Genomic DNA, 18,175 nt, shown 5'->3' with positions numbered 1-18,175 from the left:
ATGTGGTCAAGATAAATTTTTTTGACTAAAACTAGATTAAGATACCTTGAGGTTTCCTTTGACTAAAACTAGACTAAAATGACGAGACTTTTAGTCGACTAAAACTTGACTAACAAGAAAAGAGATGTGAATAACTAAATATGACTAAAACCAACAAGGAACATTTGGCACATTTAATGTGTCTTCTAAAAATGATAACTCACAAGATGTTTGTCAAAATGCCTGTACATTCACACTGTGAAGATTTTCAACACAACAGCAACATATAAAGAGTTTAAAGGGTATTTTTATTTCAACAACAAAAATTCTTAATGAGAAACGAAGACCATCAGACAGCAGATAGGCAAAGGATTTTTCTGCATCTTCTGTCCCAACATAAAACCCTACACACAGGGAGAGGTGTACTCTGTCTCAGACTCGTCACCTGGATGAAATATGTTTAAAATCAGTTAATGATAAAAACATAGTTTCAGTAACTGCTTAAATAATGCAATCCTAGAAAATCTTACTTGTTTGGTAATAATCGTAAACTTTGATCACTGCTGGCTTGAGATTCTTGACAGGAAGCACCTGCTTAGTGTGTAGCTCATAGTCTATAGGAAAATTCTTTTGTAGCTGTTGGAGACAAAGCAGACATCATATAGTAAACACACTAAATCATATATGTTTATGTGTGTAATAAATCATACAAACATGTTTCTTGGGCAGGACATACTGCACCGTTGTAATATAGGTAATGATAAGTATCATATAAATGTTATCCTGTTACCTGTTTGATATACATGATAATATGGTCATCTTTAGAATCAACCCGTTCAACCAAAAGTCTTTTTTTCAGCTAAAAAACAAACAAACAAAAAATTCTACTGTTACCATGTCATTAAAAAGGCTTTTGCATGTCTGTTTATCTAGACATGTATATTACAGAAATCTAAGCAACGTTCCTACTCCTTACTTCACCAGGATCTGCTGTGAACCCTGATAAGAGTTTTATGTCCACTATGATCATGTTAGTGCTGTTTAGTGTTCCATTATATCTGAAAAAACAAAAGTCATTAACTTCAGCAGTATCCACAATAATAATGATATCAAATGAAAAAAACATTATTGTCCCTGCAGGATAAAGTGTCATGAGAGAATAATATATTATATATATGAAATATTTTACAGCAATCGACTGTTTGCTTATACCATGAAGGCATCAATTACCTGTTCTTTTCTTTCTTTGCGACAAAGATTTATTACACATTTATTCTTACCCAACAGTGAACTTCAGGGACAAAGTGTGTCCAAATGATTTTGTGCAGTTTCCCTCAGTCTTTGCTGTAATGCTCAGTGTACTGATTTGAGTTAGTGTGGGGACATTGTAGAAAAGTGATGTCTGCAAGCAGGGATTTAATTTAATCAACAAAAAGCAATCAATGGAAAAAATATTTTGAATAGACTTTAAAAGGATTTGTTGGGGACCCTGGGTAGTCAGTGCTTATACAATGACTTTATTAAAATGGGTTGTTAGACAGGGAGCATCAGATACACTGACCTGCACTGATACACAGGTGGAGCCCTTCACATCAATGCTGTATTTACCAGGAACATCCTGCAATGATCTTTCTTGGTACAGTAACTTGTTGTTCTGATTCACATCAAAGTTGTGACTGTGTCCATCTGCTGACTTTACAGTTACTGTGCTAGAGCCTTCTGAGCTGAACACTTTAGTGGAGTACAGAGCCAGAGCTTGGAGAGCCACGACTGTGTCCTGATTAAAAACAGTCCTTTAAATAATGCTATACATCGATTCATCACAACTGCAGAACAAACAAAAGGGAACAATGCAGTTTAATCGGTTACCTGGGTGGATGAAAAGCCTCCATAGGGATTTTGTTGCTTCACAAGCCAGCTGACTATCCTATTACCGTAGCCCAATTCAGCAGCAGTGAGTTGACCTGTAGTGAGAACAGCTAGGAGCACGTAGGAACTGATTTCCACTGACAATGAGCTGGAATCATCTAATGCTGACTGAGACCAGTGAAGACGACCATCTAAAATAAAAGAATTTCAAATCCAAAAGCACGCATTTAGAAAGCAACTTTTACTGTCATAAAACCCTGTGGCTCTTGCAAGGCTCAGTTATGTCATAAATTCTGTTTGTCCGTCCTAAAGGCTTAGAATGTGGCATAGTTTAATCCATATACTGTATGCTCCTTCATACATAGTTTGCAATAACATTTTTCTATTTCTAATAACTACATTCAGTAATTTTACTTGCAGAAATGTAGTTTGTTGCATTTGTTACAAATATTAGTGTTACAAATTCTTCCAATAATTCTGTACCTCCTGAAATGGCAACGTCATCCAACTCTTTTAGTAGACGTTCCCGAATTTCATTCTCTCCTGCCAGACTGAAAGTGTAGGCCAACAGCGCAGTGGTGTAGGTGTTGGTCAGGTTACCAATAGTAGACTTGAGGCACAATATTCCATTTTTTACAACAGGATTCTACAATAAAAAAGTGCATAAATCATTATCAGCAGAACCTATCAATTAAGAGGCTGGAACAAATATTCAATTTAACCACCACAATTTATCTTTATTAAATCTGTACTCCCCTGGCTGAATTCATGAATGTGAATGAGATTTAGATTAGATTCATTTTATTGTAAATGTAGCAAAAATGTGAGATGTGAATAGTATCATGCTCTTACCTGGACTGTATTCCCCAATTCTAGCAATGATGCAGTGATGTAGGCGGTAATAGTCACATGGTCATTTACACCACCCTATAATACGTTATAATGATATGCATGATATGTCAATATAAATGAAATTAAAAGAATGATTCAGAAATCTGTTTGTAGTATGAACTGGCCTAGTAACATACAGTACGTACCTTCATTCTGTTATTGAACAGATTTCCCTGTTGTATAAAACATCCATCTGTTCCCTGCATTTGTATGAGCCATTTCGTTGCACTGTTAATGATTTCTGGATCAATAAAGATGTAACGTTGTGCTTTGCCAAACGTCCTCAAGACAAAAGCAGTTAACCTGGTGGAGATGTATTTGTAAAAATATTTTTGTACATTCCAGAATTATATAAAAATTCATAATAACTAATGCACACTAGGTAAGTGATGGTTTGGTTTAAGAAAATCTTACCACGTGTTCCCTGATCCCCTGCCAAATGTGCTATATGCCCCATTTATATGTTTATAGTTAAGTTGCCTCTGGTATCCTGTGTAAAATCAAATGATTTCTATTCTAGTGCAGAAGTCTGTTTAGAGTTAATAGTAATGACTGTAACAAGTCAAAGAAAGCTTACTTACCACTCTTAAGGAAACCATTAGCCTTCTCACGGATATCTGTGGTGAGCTGCTCAGTGTTCTCTAGATACTGAAGAATGTAGATATTTGGGGCGAGAAGAGCAATGTTTTGTTCTCCACAGCCATATGGCATCCTTAGTAGGCCATCCAGATTTTTTAATGCACGGCCAAGTATGTCTCCTACAAAAGAACAGAATGATTTATCTGTTTAGCTAAAAAGATGTTTGACAAAACATATAGTTGTTTTGAATGTATAGAAGCTCCATTGCACTACTTCTTATTTAAACTAGAAATGTATAGTTTTGAGTTCAGTGCCCAATAGAGAGGCTGGCCTTGCACTTCCTTATACTGAAAAAAAAGTCAGTAGAACACAGACAAAGTATGATAAACAACATTTAAGGTTAGATTAGATTAGGATTGTAAACTAGGGTTCATGAATATCCTCACATTGGCCTTGATTTTCATAGAAAATAATTATAGCTTAGATTGTCAGAAATTTAGGACTGAACCTGTAAAAGAGCAACATATTGAATAATTATGATGAAATTTAATATCCAATCAGTATTTTGTGTATTTTCTATTGAATATATCTGTAACCCATGTAGCACGAGTTCCCTGTGACAGAGCCAGACCAAGGACCCAGGACAATGCTGTTCCAACACTTCTGGTAAATAAATGTATACAAATTTATGTAGCATTTATGTCAATTTCATCGCAAAGCAATGTGTGCTCAGCAAGCACATTTCCTTTATAATACAGTGATGCCTCGAGATACGAGTTTAATTCGTTCCGTGACCTTGCTCGTATCTCAAATTGCTTGTATCTCAAAACAATTTTCCCCTTTTCTCTTCGCTTGTTTTTGCCTTTTTTGTCACTCTTTCCTCACTAACATCTGCCTGTCATTTTAATAAAAACCTGTCCGGTCGGCATATCGGATGCGGTGTAGTGGCACAAGTTACATTTTTTAACGGATCCAACGCTCAAAACGGATCCGAAAATTACGGATCTGCAGATGGTCGGCACCTCACGCAGCGCCTTTGCGACTCTCCATAGGAAATGAATGACCTCCGTTTTATCGGTCTTTGTTTGTCGTGTGCAGCAGAAAGGCGGCGTTAACCGAGTGAGACGTGGGAAGACGAGACGTGGGAAACAGAGCACACGTGGTTGTTGGGGATCTTTGTTTTGGCGGCGGCGGCTCGGATGCTCGTATCTCACACGTGGCTGTTGGGGATCTTTATTTCGGTGACGGTGGCTCGGATGCTCGTATCTCAAAAAATTGCTCGTATCTCACGGCAAAAATTTGGTCGTATCTCAAAAAATTCGTATGTCAAAGCACTCGTATCTCGAGGCATCACTGTACTTTGTTGGAGTTCTTATTGAAGCATGTTGTGTTTGTTTGTATTCTTTAGCATAAGTGGGTGTTAAGACAAATTCTTTTTTTATCCTGTTGCATTTATTACTTTTTTCTTTCCTTAATGTTTCATGTCTTACCAAGCACTGAAACAGAAGCTTGTGCTGATCCTGCTATTATGTCCTCAGGAAGAATCAGTTCCAGCTCTTCTGAAACACTGTTGCCTGTTTATAAGATGAAAGTCAACTCCATCAATATTGAGCAGTAAAACCTTGTATGCATCATTTGTAAACCAACCAAATGAAATTCAACTGAAAACATATTTGCAAGTCTAACCTTGTGGGCATAATAACCAACTCTGGCTCTTTGTTTTCTCAGTTCCTTCAGCCTAAAGGGAAAATAATATTATTAGATCATAACCTAACAAAGAATAGGTTTACAGATTTAAAGTTACGCTTTTTTACAAGATACTGACCTTTACAATTAGTCTTCGTGTAACTGTGTCAATACGGCCTCTCTCTGGAACACTCACTATCTCATTATCACACACAGTCTGAGATTGTTCTGCCTCTGCACTCACTGTCACATTCAAGACTCCTGTATAATAAGAGGTGAAAAAAATATGGCAATTATAATTAAAGAAAAGTCCATTGAAGCAAATATGTGTTTATGTAATATTTATAATATATAATTAGGTAAGGAAAAAAACAAAAACAGAGTAAAAGTCACAAGTATGAGATTTTTTATGTCCATTGGGCTACAAATGTCCTTAAGTCTCCAACATAAATAATCTGCATTGGACCTCAGGTCTACAGAATCAAAAACTATGCTGTGTGACACCATATGTTATGTTTTGTGTTATTTTTCATTGGTATCTCTTTTTACATGTTATTTCTGTCTCTATTTTAAGCACATTATGAAGATATACTTTGAATTAAAAAATGCATTTTGTTTACACAATACATTTTTCACTCATCTTTTAGAAGCTTCATGAAATTTTATCAATTTTAACCATTTTGAAGTTTGCATTTTAACCATTAAAAAGTTGCACACAGTAGGGCTACAAATTTATATATTGTTCATGTACTTTTTACATCTATACATCTTTATTTATATCATATATTGTACATGATCGTCCTCCGTGACTATTTGGACAACTTGTTGATTCATACTTTGTAGAGCTTTAAATCTTTGCTTCATCAAACCAGTGACTGTGCAGATATATAGCTCATGAATGTATAGTGTAACAAGTAAGATTTCCTCAATATTTTGCCACTACCTACAAATATGCACTAATTTATCAACATCATATAATTATAATAACATAAATATAAAAAACAAATATTTGTTTTAACCCAACTAAAGCTAAGAATAGGCCTGTATACACTCAAACAAAGCTGGCACTGGCAAAAGAAAATATAGAGCTCCATGATTATGAGTCTGAAATTGTTGACTGACCAAGCACAGAGGGAATCAGAGTCCATTTGAAGGTCTTCCTTCCATTTGCACACAGACAGGATGAATACTCGCTATCAGAAGATTTTTCAAGAGTGTAGTCTGAGGAAGGGGCTGGAGTCACTTTAACCTGTCAATGAGACACAGGTGATTAATTTACTGTGCATCTCAAACGTCACAATACTTGTAAAGATCTAATCTCAGAAAAAAAATAAGAAATAAGGTACCATAATGCATTTGGAAAGATAATTGAAGACAGTGGCCTTCAGCTCAAAAACCTCTCCACGTATAATGGAGTAAGGCAACGAGAGCTCCAGGAAGAAGGGCTGAAACACAGTGAGCTGAACAGGAGGAGCGAGACCCAGACCTATAGAGGACACGCAGAAAGCCTCAGTCTCCCAAGTGGTGATGGTGTCAGGAACAGTGAGTGGAAGCTGTACAGATCCAGAGTCCCTGCGGAGAATCACTGTACTCAATTTCTGTTACATATTGTCAAAAAGACAACTTGAATTGCAACAACCATTGTAGAAACATGCCTTATCTGAGAAATAAGTACATTCATTCATTTTTGATATCTTGTATCTGTAATAGATTGAAATTCAAATAGTACATTGCAGACAAATTTATAAATATGCTGATTCACTAACCCCACTTCAGACAATTCCCATATCCAAGTTTCTGGGAAGATTTTGCGAACTGTCTCAATGGGTTCAAAATCTAGTGATGAAAATTCATAATGTGTGCCACCAACACGAGAACTACCTTTTACCAGGTAGTCCACTGAAAATGAGCAAAGACATAAATAATTAGTATGTAGTAACCTTTATGAGACTATGAGACTAATTAAGGTCTTTATGACTAATTAATACAAACAGAAAAAGAGCTATCCACATAAATCTAATATATCAGCCATACCCAACATTTATTGTATTATGTATTATAATGTAATATACATAAAATATGTATATATAAGAAAGTGTATTATTTAATGATGCACCATCATATACAGATTCCACTTCAATATATTGCAATTCTTGGTGTATCAAACATTCAGGGTGTCTAACAGCCAAATTTGTTGCCATCATCAGCCCCGTTTTCTGTAAGATGATAAGATGATACAAAAAATCAGTGTAGTGAATTATTAAAATGACTTAATAAACCAAATAGTTTCAAATAAAATAAAAATCAGTAATATGTAAATAAAAGGAATACATAAATGTGAAGAAATGAATTTTTCCCTTTTTCTAAGCACTCATTTATAATGTCAGGTGTGAATGGCTATGTTTCATGGTTGTCCACTTGTTATCTTATCAACCAGGATGCATATTAGTGCCATGTGTGAATGGCCTCTGTATAGGCTTTTTACCAAAATCAGAACTGATCCTAAGCCTGTCTATAGGACTATGATTCCATTATATATTGTATATATAAATATAGGATTGTATATTTCAATATTTCAATTCTAACATCTTTGCTGAATTATACCAGGACTCCAAAGAAAAATTTCAACAGAAATTAGAGGTGTATAGAAAGCATCCTGTAGGATGCTTTCTATACACCTCGAGCAGTTTTTATATAAATTCCTTGAAGTAATTAAAATAAATCAGAAGAAATTGCCAAATAAATTATTTTGTCAGGATTGCCAGGAAAGGTTGGCACTGGGATCCATAGAGGGTGTATGTGTTGCTTTTCACACAACACCTGTGGAAGCTGTTGAAGGTGACATAAATCTGGATTGGAAATTTTTCTTTGGAGTCCTGGTATAATTCAGCAAAGATGTTAGAATTGAAATATTGAAATATACAATCCTATATTTATATATACAATATATAAAGGAATCATAGTCCTATAGACAGGCTTAGGATCAGTTCTGATTTTGGTAAAAAGCCTATACAGAGGCCATTCACACATGGCACTAATATGCATCCTGGTTGATAAGATAACAAGTGGACAACCATGAAACATAGCCATTCACACCTGACATTATAAATGAGTCTTCGCTGCATGAGTCTAATGCAATCATAGCCCAATAGACAGGCTTAGGATCAGTTCTGATACAAAATGGGTGAGGACTCCATTCTCACTTTTGGTAAAAAGCCTATACAGAGGCTGATAAGATAACAAGTGGTCAACCAAGAAACATAGCCATAAACACCTGACATTATAAATGAGTCTTCACTGACCACTTGTGATCAGATTTCATGCATTGTTTCAACGAGTGGAAGATTGTCAATTTCAAAAACAATTTACTTTGACAGAGAGCTAAAATATCAATACCTTGTCCAAATACTGTGCCTATATATTTCTAAATATTTATGCATTTACACATGTCAAAAGTATGTAAAAAAGTAGACTTGCAAAACCAATGGATGAATAAACCCATGGTGATCTACTGTATGATAAAGATGCCACATAGTTGTACAGAGAACAGAGCGTCCAGATTGCACAGAACATTTTAGGTTTTTATTCCCATGTCAAATAACACTGTTTTGTGCAGTAATCTTCATATTATTATTATTATGAGTTATTTGAATCATATTTTTAGTGAAACTGATAAAAAGGTATTTTATTTTTTACAGTTATTATGAATAATATTATTAATAGTAAATCTTGCTTCTATTACTATCTGCTAATCCCCCCAAAAAGCTTGAGAATGTCACACATCTTGCACTTGTTATTGTACATGTGACACAGTGATTTTTATTAACCACATTTTCATGCAACCCTGATATCAGTGCTTGTATACATGAATCTCATAGTTATTTAAGACCATAAAATGATTCACCAGTACCCCAAGTGAACCAGTTACATAATGGCATATTTTGCAAATACTATTTTCTGTTACTAATGATTTACCGTAGATATGTTGTTATACCGTTATAACATCCATACACATTTCAATAAACAGTTATGCAACATTTTAAATGCTATCATTTACCTTTACTGCATTGTAATTCAAGCAGCCTTGAACACCTTCAACCCAATGTGGATATTCTGGCAACGTTTTCACTGGCAACAAATTAAATATCTAAGGGAGATACAGTTTCTCTTTAATATAAGCTAATGCAAAACATCTCAAAATACACAAAAATTAATTTGAAGCATTGTGCATGTATGATTACATTTTACATTAACATAAGAAATACTGTATGTAAATTACAACTTTTTTTTAATTTAACTTACTTTACCTCAATATGCAATAAAATGGGAATAAAACACATTATTATATTTGTGTCTGTTCTTATACAGTAAGTTCTATGATATAATGATTCTGACTGTTGCCTTCAGGCTTTTTGTCACGAATAGTCACAGGCGAATGCGGATCCATTTGCAGTTTACGATTTAATAACAAAACAAGAAACAAACAACAGATAAGCAAAACAACAGATAAGCAAAACAACAGATAAGCAAAACAACAGATAAGCAGGCAAAACAGGATAGAACACTGAGCAGAACAGGGAACAGGAACAGACAACAGAATACACCAAACAATGACTCACAACAGGGAAATGAGCAGAGTAGATATAGGGAACAAGAACCAATCACAAGACGGAGGCAATCACAAACTAAGACAAAACACCTGGGGAAGAGAATGAGTGCAGTTAATGTCCATGGTAACAGATAGGTGGGCGGGGTCAACAATTAACAGCAGGGAAATGACAGCAGACAGAAACAAGGGAAAACACAGACTCGTTACACTTTTCCACTGTGCTTCACATTAAATTGTATCACACCACCCTGGGCATGAATTACTAGTATTATTACCTCCTGTCATGTTTTTTTTTCTTAATGAATTTAATACTGGATATGACAGCTAAAAGAAATGAACCCTTGTAAACACACCAATTCATCCTTCCTTCTAGATGGATAAGCCAGTAATTGGAATTTTTTTTTTTGAATTATGTGTTTGACCGGAAACTGAACACGAAGCTTCACTTCCGCCCTTTGTTGGACTCCTACGTCTCATTGGACACATACCAAAATTTCAAAACGCGTCAGATTTGTAGTCGAGGATGTGACGAATCAAACAAGCCCTCTCATGAGCCAACCAGTGCCTGTGCGGCCGAGATAGGCAGCTAAGAAGCCAATGAGGTCTCTCCATGCTATGTGGGTGACCCTCCCTTTGACTGACATTTGCTCTGTCCAGTAGCGATTTGATGTTTCGCGAGCATCATAGCTCTTTAGCCAATAAGGAGACGATTCCAACGAGATGCAACATGATACATCTGGTGAGGGCGGGCTGTGCAATAAGCGTGCGCATATTAATTTTTTTCAGCTTTATTGCGCAATTCTCGAACGTTTCACACTCTCACACCTCAGGGTGTCAGTTTACAGGCATTTTTTCAAAACAGAGTTATAGGCAGAGGGGTTCTCTTTGTTATAGGACTTTTGAACTAAGCATGCAGTCCTTTTATACAAAGTTATACAGTATTATTACAGAAAATATTCATATAAAATCCATTTTTTAGTCTTTTGACTTCATTTTTTTTTTGGTGAAAGCCAAGACATGTGGCTATGGCCCTCAGTTGTTGTTTACCAACCATCATTAAATACAGCAATGTATGTAATCAGTTTATCAGGTAAACAACTCAGACGGAAATAAACACCCTCCATTCTAGCCTCTATAACTCTGTGTCAGTAAGGCTTAGAATCAAGCTGACACTTGTGTCGGAAACTAGAGACTCTCTTCTTTCCAATGAGACCAAGCTCACCTCTGTGTGTCAAACTATATGGGAGCTGTACCACTTTTTATGTGGGTATGTCATCTAGGCGAAAATCATGAAAAAGGGGGGCGACACATTGTATCACACCACCCTGGGCATGAATTACTATTATTATTACCTCCTGTCATGTTTTTTTTCCTTAATGAATTTAATACTGGATATGACAGCTAAAAGAAATGAACCCTTGTAAACACACCAATTCATCCTTCCTTCTAGATGGATAAGCCAGTAATTGAAAAATTTTTCTTTATTCATCATTCATTCATTCATTTTCTATCACTTATCCGAACTTCTCGGGTCACGGGGAGCCTGTGCCTATCTCAGGCGTCATCGGGCATCAAGGCCGGATACACACTGGACGGAGTGCCAACCCATCGCAGGGCACACACACACACACTCTCATTCACTCATGCAATCACACACTACGGACAATTTTCCAGAGATGCCAATCAACCTACCATGCATGTCTTTGGACCGGGGGAGGAAACCAGAGTACCCGGAGGAAACCCCGAGGCACGGGGAGAACATGCAAACTCCACACACACAAGGAGGAGGCGGGGAATCGAACCCCCAACCCTGGAGGTGTGAGGCGAACGTGCTAACCACTAAGCCACAGTGCACCCTTACTTTATTTAGTTTTTATTTATTTATATTACACATATGTTATTGACATAATAAAATGGTTGAATGTTCCAATATAGCAATAGCACTAAATATGGAATAAAAAGCGTAGGGCAGTCAAGGCAGAGCACTGCAAGCTGATTTATGATTTACTGGCTACAGTAGTAACAATGTGTATAAATAATTCCTGGTCAAGCTTTATCAAAACATATACTGTACAATGACAAATTTACCATAAAAATGTTAATGTATTTTAAAATTTTGAAAGCTACATTTTTGTTACAATCCGATTTGAGGTTAGGTAGAAAAAAATATAATTAAGTTATTTTGTATTTATTTTTAATAAAGTTTACACTTAAAGGGCACTAAATTTTAAAACAGGCTCAAAAACTTGTATATGTAAAAGATTTAGTAAATCTTAACTCCACCTTGTCAGTGTCTAGCCGTTTGTTGGACTCCAAGATTAACACACTCTGATCTATTGCACTGAGGCCACACAGTGACCCAGGATGAGCTGAGACCTCAAGAGTGTTCTTCTCACCTGGAACTGCTTTAGAGGGAGAGAACTGTAGCGAAACCTGGAGTCCACCAAAGAGAAAAGTTTCCATATGTTCAACATTCATGTAGAGTCGAAATCTAATGCTCAATAAGTCAATAACTAGTAAACATTAAAAAAAAAAACATCATCAAACCTGGAAGGTGCTACCATTACCTTATTTCTGAAACACTTTTCAACATCAAAATTCCTTCTATCTGCAATGATGTTCTCACTGGGCAGGACAGAGTACGCCACAACCTGCACTACAGGAGCCAGCTCAGCAAGAACAGATAATTTAAATGATATTTTTCCTTTTCTGAGATCTGTAGATGCTTCCACTTCAACTGTCTCATGCCCATAATGAATTATGACTCCTTTAGACAAAACCTGAATCAGAGAGACAAAAAATATAATAATTGTCCAGTGTATTATATATGGAGTTACTGCAAGTTAGATAAAGCAGATGACAGAAAGTAGTGCAGCAATCTCAAAAATCATACAATTTTACTGCATGTACTTACAATGTATATAAAATCAATACTGTAACTTTCAGTAGTTTCCCCAACAATATAGTAGTTAATTGTTATGGGAATTTCTGCACCACATTTAAATGGTTCTTCTGAGCTCTCTATTGACAGTTCACTGTACACTGGACTGTAAGGTGTAGCAGGTTGGAGCAGATGTATATGTGTCTCCGCAGTTGAAAAGAATGGTGTGTTGTATTCAACTGTTTGCTCTGTATAGACACTTGCCTGGATAACAATGAAAAAGAAACAGAATCTTTGATTTTACGATTTAAATGTAATATTACTGTTTTATGATGATCATTTTGTGAGTGCTTAGATCAGCGTATCATACCATCAACTCTATGTCTGTTTTAGGATGTTCAGGTGATGCAAATGAGAAGCTTGCTAATCCATTACTATCTGTAGTGAGATTGAGCATTATCTTAATAGAAAGCCAGTGACCTTCTAAAAGATACACCGTCTTGTTAGGAATTGGTGTTCCACTGTAGGTAGTAACTTTAATCTGTTGACCAGGAAAAGTCAAAATGCTGTAAATTTGTCAAGGCTGGCAAAAACCTCACAAATATGATAGAAGAATTAGTGTACCAAAATAAATTTAAAATCAAGAAAATCTTACTTTTCCTTCTATAACTGTATCCCGTTCAAAGGTTTTTGGTAAATCCAAAAATTCCACTTTACCAATTAGGTATGTGAGTGATGTGATTTCAGATTTTGCCATGGAAAATTCTAAACAAAAATAACAATATTTATAACAGAGTATTATAAGTATTATAACTTTAATTTAAAAATGAACATTTAGTGTTTTATGTCTCCCTTATCTCTGTTCTGTTGAGATCTGTTACTGACTCACCTGTTCCTTCCTCTGTCAGTGTAACAGTAACATTAAGACTATTTTCAAGATTAACTTCAAATTCAGAATTCATAAAAGTTGACACATTCAGTACATGAAAGACACAACCAGTCTGACTCATCTATTTGGAAAACACAAAAACAAATACCAGGTGAGAACTTTATCAGTATAGAGATAAAAACATAATGCTCTTTAATACAGTGTTACTTACGCACCTTTACTGTATCAACCAGGCATGGTGAAATCATTGGAGCATTCTGATGGTAATTATAAGTCTGTATAAATTTACGACACACTTGCACAAGTGCTTCACCAGGTACTGGCTGTCCATAAGTGTACCTTAAAAATGCACAATCATTGACATTGATGTAGACAATGATTTTTTCGGGCTAGTTTGGCATGTCCTGAATATTCACTGGATGTGAATACTATATTGTTCATAAATTACTTTGTTTTAAAAATATGCAAAATGTTTTAAATGTAAAGAAAACATGAAAAAACATTTTCCCTCTTTTTTAAATTTAGTGGTTTTACTCACTTTCCACAAATCTCCAGCTTCAGTTCTTCCTCTACAACACTGTGCTCTTTCGGTGTATTCACTGTAATCTCAAACTTGGGTAAAACTAAAAGTTAATGCATATTTTTATTACAATGATTTGATATGTGTCAACAAATAAAATGTACTCTACTAGTAGTGTAACTTACCATACTTTTCCACCTTAAAGAAATGTGAGATCTCCCTTTTTTCTATTTTAGCAGTTAGTTTATATTGTCCCTGTAGAGCTTCAGCGTTTAGCTCATGAGAAAGTTGCAGTATCAGACCTTTGGAGGACACTTTCATCCACTGACCAATCCTGTTATGACGATTATCCTTTTTATTTAAGAAAGAATTAAAGAGACACAAGCGAATGTGTATAAACATTAAAAGTATTCAGCAAAAATTCCAAGAAAAAAAAATTATCTATAGTTTCATTTACTTACCTCAAGAATTACTGAGCTGTACTGTAAATGAGAATATGACAGTTTAGATATGACAATTAAGAATCCTGTACATTATCACTCCAGATTAATTTATTAGAAAATCACTATGAAACAATATATTACACAACAATAGGTGCAAAATCAATCTGTGCATAGAAAAATAAATAAAAATGACATTGGAGACTCTTCTACATACAACAGATGGATGGTAAAACCGGCCCTTCTAAATTAAGTCAATGCACTTAAAGACATTGAGACATTTTCTCCTACCTTTTGTTCAAGGGGAATAAAATTAGAATCCATATTGACAATTCTGAAATTCACTGTTGAAAAACAATGTTAGAGAAATGTTTGAGCTGTACCATCAGCAACAAATAAACCTTCAGTAAAGAGTTTAAGTGACATTAAGTATTGCAGATATGAATTACCTGTTTGTCCTGGATTGTAGATGGGTTTATCAGTCTGAATAAATACCAGTGTGTTGTAGGATTTAAACATCACTTTCCATTTATCTGTCATCTTAAATCTTTCCCCTTTTACTTCTACTTTGATCTCCTGCACTGATTCACCTTCAACATTTGGAGCCTGTAAGGTGTCCATGTTGAATCAGAACAATCAATACAGTATAACAACAACAACAACAACAACAACAACAACAACAACAACAACACTACCACCACCTCAACCACCACCACCACCAACAACAACAACAATAATAATAATTATTATTTTTCTTAGTATTATTATTATAGACTGTTTGATTACTTACCTGAAAATTAAAGCAGTGGTGAAAGTTCTTTTCCACTGTTTCTTGTAAAAGAGTTCTTCTCTGGTTGTCGTGAATCAGAAGGATGTTCATTTGCAGAGTCTCATTAGGATTCATAAGACTTGCACACAATTTAGCATCAGAGCCAGCCTGTATTACTGCAGGAAATGTCACCATGAAATATCTGAAGGAATGCACATAAACAATGATCATTTGTGCAAGTGCAAGATGAACTATTCTAGCTAGGTGACCTCCTAAAGGTGTAATTATTAATCTCCTAAACTCAACAATCACTACTATTGCAAAAGACTATACACAGTGTCTTAAGAAGTGTTGTGCTAGTTACTAAGAATGAGTAACTAGGTACAGTTACTAGTTACTTCAACGCGTTAGAGTATTAGTTACTCTCAAAAGCAACTGCGTTACAGTAATCAATCGTTATTGCCCAACACTGGTCTTAAGTTAAATAAACTTAAAATTATATGAAATAATGTTTAAGTCACAGATTGGTATCACACAGCATGTTAGTAACATCTAAAATAAAGCTACATACACCACCTTTTTATCTATAGAAATAAGCTAGTATGGAACACTGCACTAATATAATGTATTGCATTATAGCTTATTCATGATCATTCTTCTTATTCTTAATAATCACTCCTCTTGTGTATCTAATGGCATAAAACATTTTATGAGTTAGACATTAGTTGAATCTATGAAAATATACTGAAAACCACCATGATAATTTATTTTGAATTAAAATAAAATTATAATTTTATTTCATTTTAAAAGAAATAGTATTCAGAAATTATTATTTTTTTTACGTGCATGTGTAATTTTCTCACTGTTGTCCAGAGAGGAGGAAACATAAGATAGCAGGGGATGCATAATGAATTTTACAACCCGACTTTTACTGCTTGAATTTAAGTTTTTATTAATGTCTGATCTCTGGATTATTGAATCTGAATATCTTAAATTGTAAACGCTGATAGATACTTGATTTTTTTAAAGGGATTTCAAGGAGGCTTATACATAAACAAACAAACAAACAAACAAAAAAATAAACAAACAAATACAGATTTTCAAGCAAATATATTTACACATTATGAATTAATTTGTCTTTAGTTTCCATTAATAATAATTATATGGCATGTAAATCTTTTCAATAATTTCCTAATATATAAAGTTTGTAATTTTCTGCTTTCGTATGCAGTTTAAAAATGTTATTTTGCACACGCACGCACGCACGCACACACACGCACGCACACACACACACACACACACACACACACACACACACACACACACACACACACACACACACACACACACACACACACAGATGTAAAAACCTATTACCGCATAATGCTATGTATGCAGAAGAACATTGTATTATAGTATGACATAAAATAGACCGCTGTATTTCCACCATCGGATATCCTTTATGATTACTTACGGTCCTGAGCCTTGTCCAGAAACAGAGAGAAAGAGGAAGCAGGCTAGCAGCAGCCCTGTCCTTATGTGGACCCGACCAAACACCATGATGAAATCCTTTGTAAAAGGCAGGTTCTAACGTTTGAGCAGCTTTTTAAAGACTCTTAACCCAAAAAAAAGCTGTTGTCCTATCATTAATAATTAACCAGTATTCAGGCAAAATTTGTGCCACTGCAAGTCATTGCTGAGATGCAGACTCACATCCTAGGTTCACAATCAGATTCATAGCCCATTCAAAGTGTATTTAGAGTATTTATTTATAAATGCTTTTGATAACTTTTATCCAGGTTGGAAGATGATGTATGCCACATTTGGTGCTGATTGGATAAAAATTTGTTTGAGATGTAAGAGGGAGGTGATTTTTTGAGTCAGTATTCAATCACTTGAATTTCAGGTGTCGAGAAGTGTTCACTTACTCATACTCAAGGAAATTCTTTGATTGATATAAGAAAAAAGAAAGAAAGAAACATCTCATTACATTAAGTGTCTGGTCCTGAAGATGTTAATCAGGTTTTTTGATGAAATGTGGATGTACTGCTGAAGTATACCCTCACATTCTAGGTTTTTTCATTTGCAACCACTTTCCTGGTGGTAGTTTTTGGAAAAGCAGGGTAGAAGGTATTAGCCAATGATTTTCTCAGCAGCCTTGATAGTGTGTTGCAGGTCCTCTTTTCCCTGGAGGAGGCTGCATCTAATCAAATAGTGACGACAGACATACGGCAGTAGTGGCAGAATACAATTGCACTAGTATAACCTGGGGTAGATGGAACTCTGCCAACCAGTGCGGGATGTTGTATGCATCTCCTATTTGAGATTCTGTATGATCATAGAAGGCCTGGTGAATTATTAATGAAGGACCGGGAAGGGGAAGACGAGTGTTTATCTTTTCATTTTACTAAAATAAATATTTATCACCTTCTGCATACATTTATGAAATAAGATATATTTATGCAGCAGAGATTATTAAATAGGATGATTTTTTTTAAAGAATTGTCACAAAATATATATCTGACAAATTTTAGTGGAAAGAAAGAGTAATCAAATATTTTATATAAACACAGAGAACTCAGCTTTGATTTTCTTGGCTTTATGACAAAGTGTGACATTTAGAATGACTAATTTTTTATAACTAAATTAAGTGCATTCATTAATATAAACCAAATGGAAATATAAACATTGTGAGTTGAATGAAACAATATCAGCAGTAAGAAACTCATATTTTGGTTTAAAATATGTTCAGAATTTTTTTTCATTAGTTAGTGAACTATACACTATTTACTTACAGATAACATACGGGCACATTATGTAACCTGTTTCTCGTACAAATATCTCGCCCACACAGGCCTTGATCTTTAGGCAATTTACTTAAACAAAAGCTTGCACAGTAATTATTTTCTCAAACATTTTTAGAGGTCAAAAATAAAGTACATACTTGCAAATATTAAATCAAGGTATTAGCATGTTATAAATATATATGACAAAATTATTTCTAATTAAAATGTGTTCATTAGAAAAATGAGATAAACACACACATATTTTTCTATGACTGTA

The 18,175-nt window shown here is 34.9% G+C and overlaps 1 protein-coding gene across 1 annotated transcript; it reads right to left on the bottom strand.

Annotated features, from left to right (window-relative positions):
* Positions 1-268: 268 nt before the first annotated feature.
* LOC113661231 (alpha-2-macroglobulin-like) lies at positions 269-16,742 on the bottom strand. The gene is made up of 34 exons (XM_027175249.2): positions 16,587-16,742; positions 15,134-15,314; positions 14,793-14,949; positions 14,635-14,687; positions 14,365-14,385; positions 14,089-14,254; positions 13,922-14,006; positions 13,599-13,722; positions 13,384-13,504; positions 13,150-13,259; positions 12,865-13,035; positions 12,528-12,758; positions 12,181-12,393; positions 11,897-12,046; positions 9,062-9,151; positions 7,121-7,220; positions 6,771-6,903; positions 6,351-6,576; positions 6,127-6,253; positions 5,144-5,265; positions 5,005-5,056; positions 4,809-4,892; positions 3,321-3,497; positions 3,154-3,229; positions 2,886-3,042; positions 2,701-2,775; positions 2,332-2,494; positions 1,849-2,039; positions 1,541-1,756; positions 1,260-1,381; positions 956-1,037; positions 770-838; positions 510-615; positions 269-424 (listed from the first exon to the last, which is right to left on the bottom strand). The coding sequence occupies exons 1-34, from the start codon at positions 16,670-16,672 to the stop codon at positions 384-386; spliced, it is 4,278 nt and encodes a 1,425-aa protein (XP_027031050.2). The 5' UTR covers positions 16,673-16,742; the 3' UTR covers positions 269-383.
* Between the last annotated feature and the right edge of the window lie 1,433 nt (positions 16,743-18,175).

The sequence above is a fragment of the Tachysurus fulvidraco genome, chromosome 11 (genome assembly GCF_022655615.1).
Source record: "Tachysurus fulvidraco isolate hzauxx_2018 chromosome 11, HZAU_PFXX_2.0, whole genome shotgun sequence".
Taxonomy (NCBI): domain Eukaryota; kingdom Metazoa; phylum Chordata; class Actinopteri; order Siluriformes; family Bagridae; genus Tachysurus; species Tachysurus fulvidraco.
Note: the sequence above shows the minus strand (reverse complement) of the source record. Positions and strands in the feature narration are given on the sequence as shown.

Bases quoted from the DNA above. Each gene is read 5' to 3' on its own strand.
- LOC113661231 (XM_027175249.2), bottom strand. From the start codon at position 16,672: ATGGTGTTTGGTCGGGTCCACATAAGGACAGGGCTGCTGCTAGCCTGC. The intron at 3,498-4,808 runs GTAAGACATGAA...GTTCTTTTGTAG, and splicing joins AGCTTCTGTTTCAGTGCTTG to GAGACATACTTGGCCGTGCA. The intron at 425-509 runs GTAAGATTTTCT...TATTTCATCCAG, and splicing joins TTACGATTATTACCAAACAA to GTGACGAGTCTGAGACAGAG.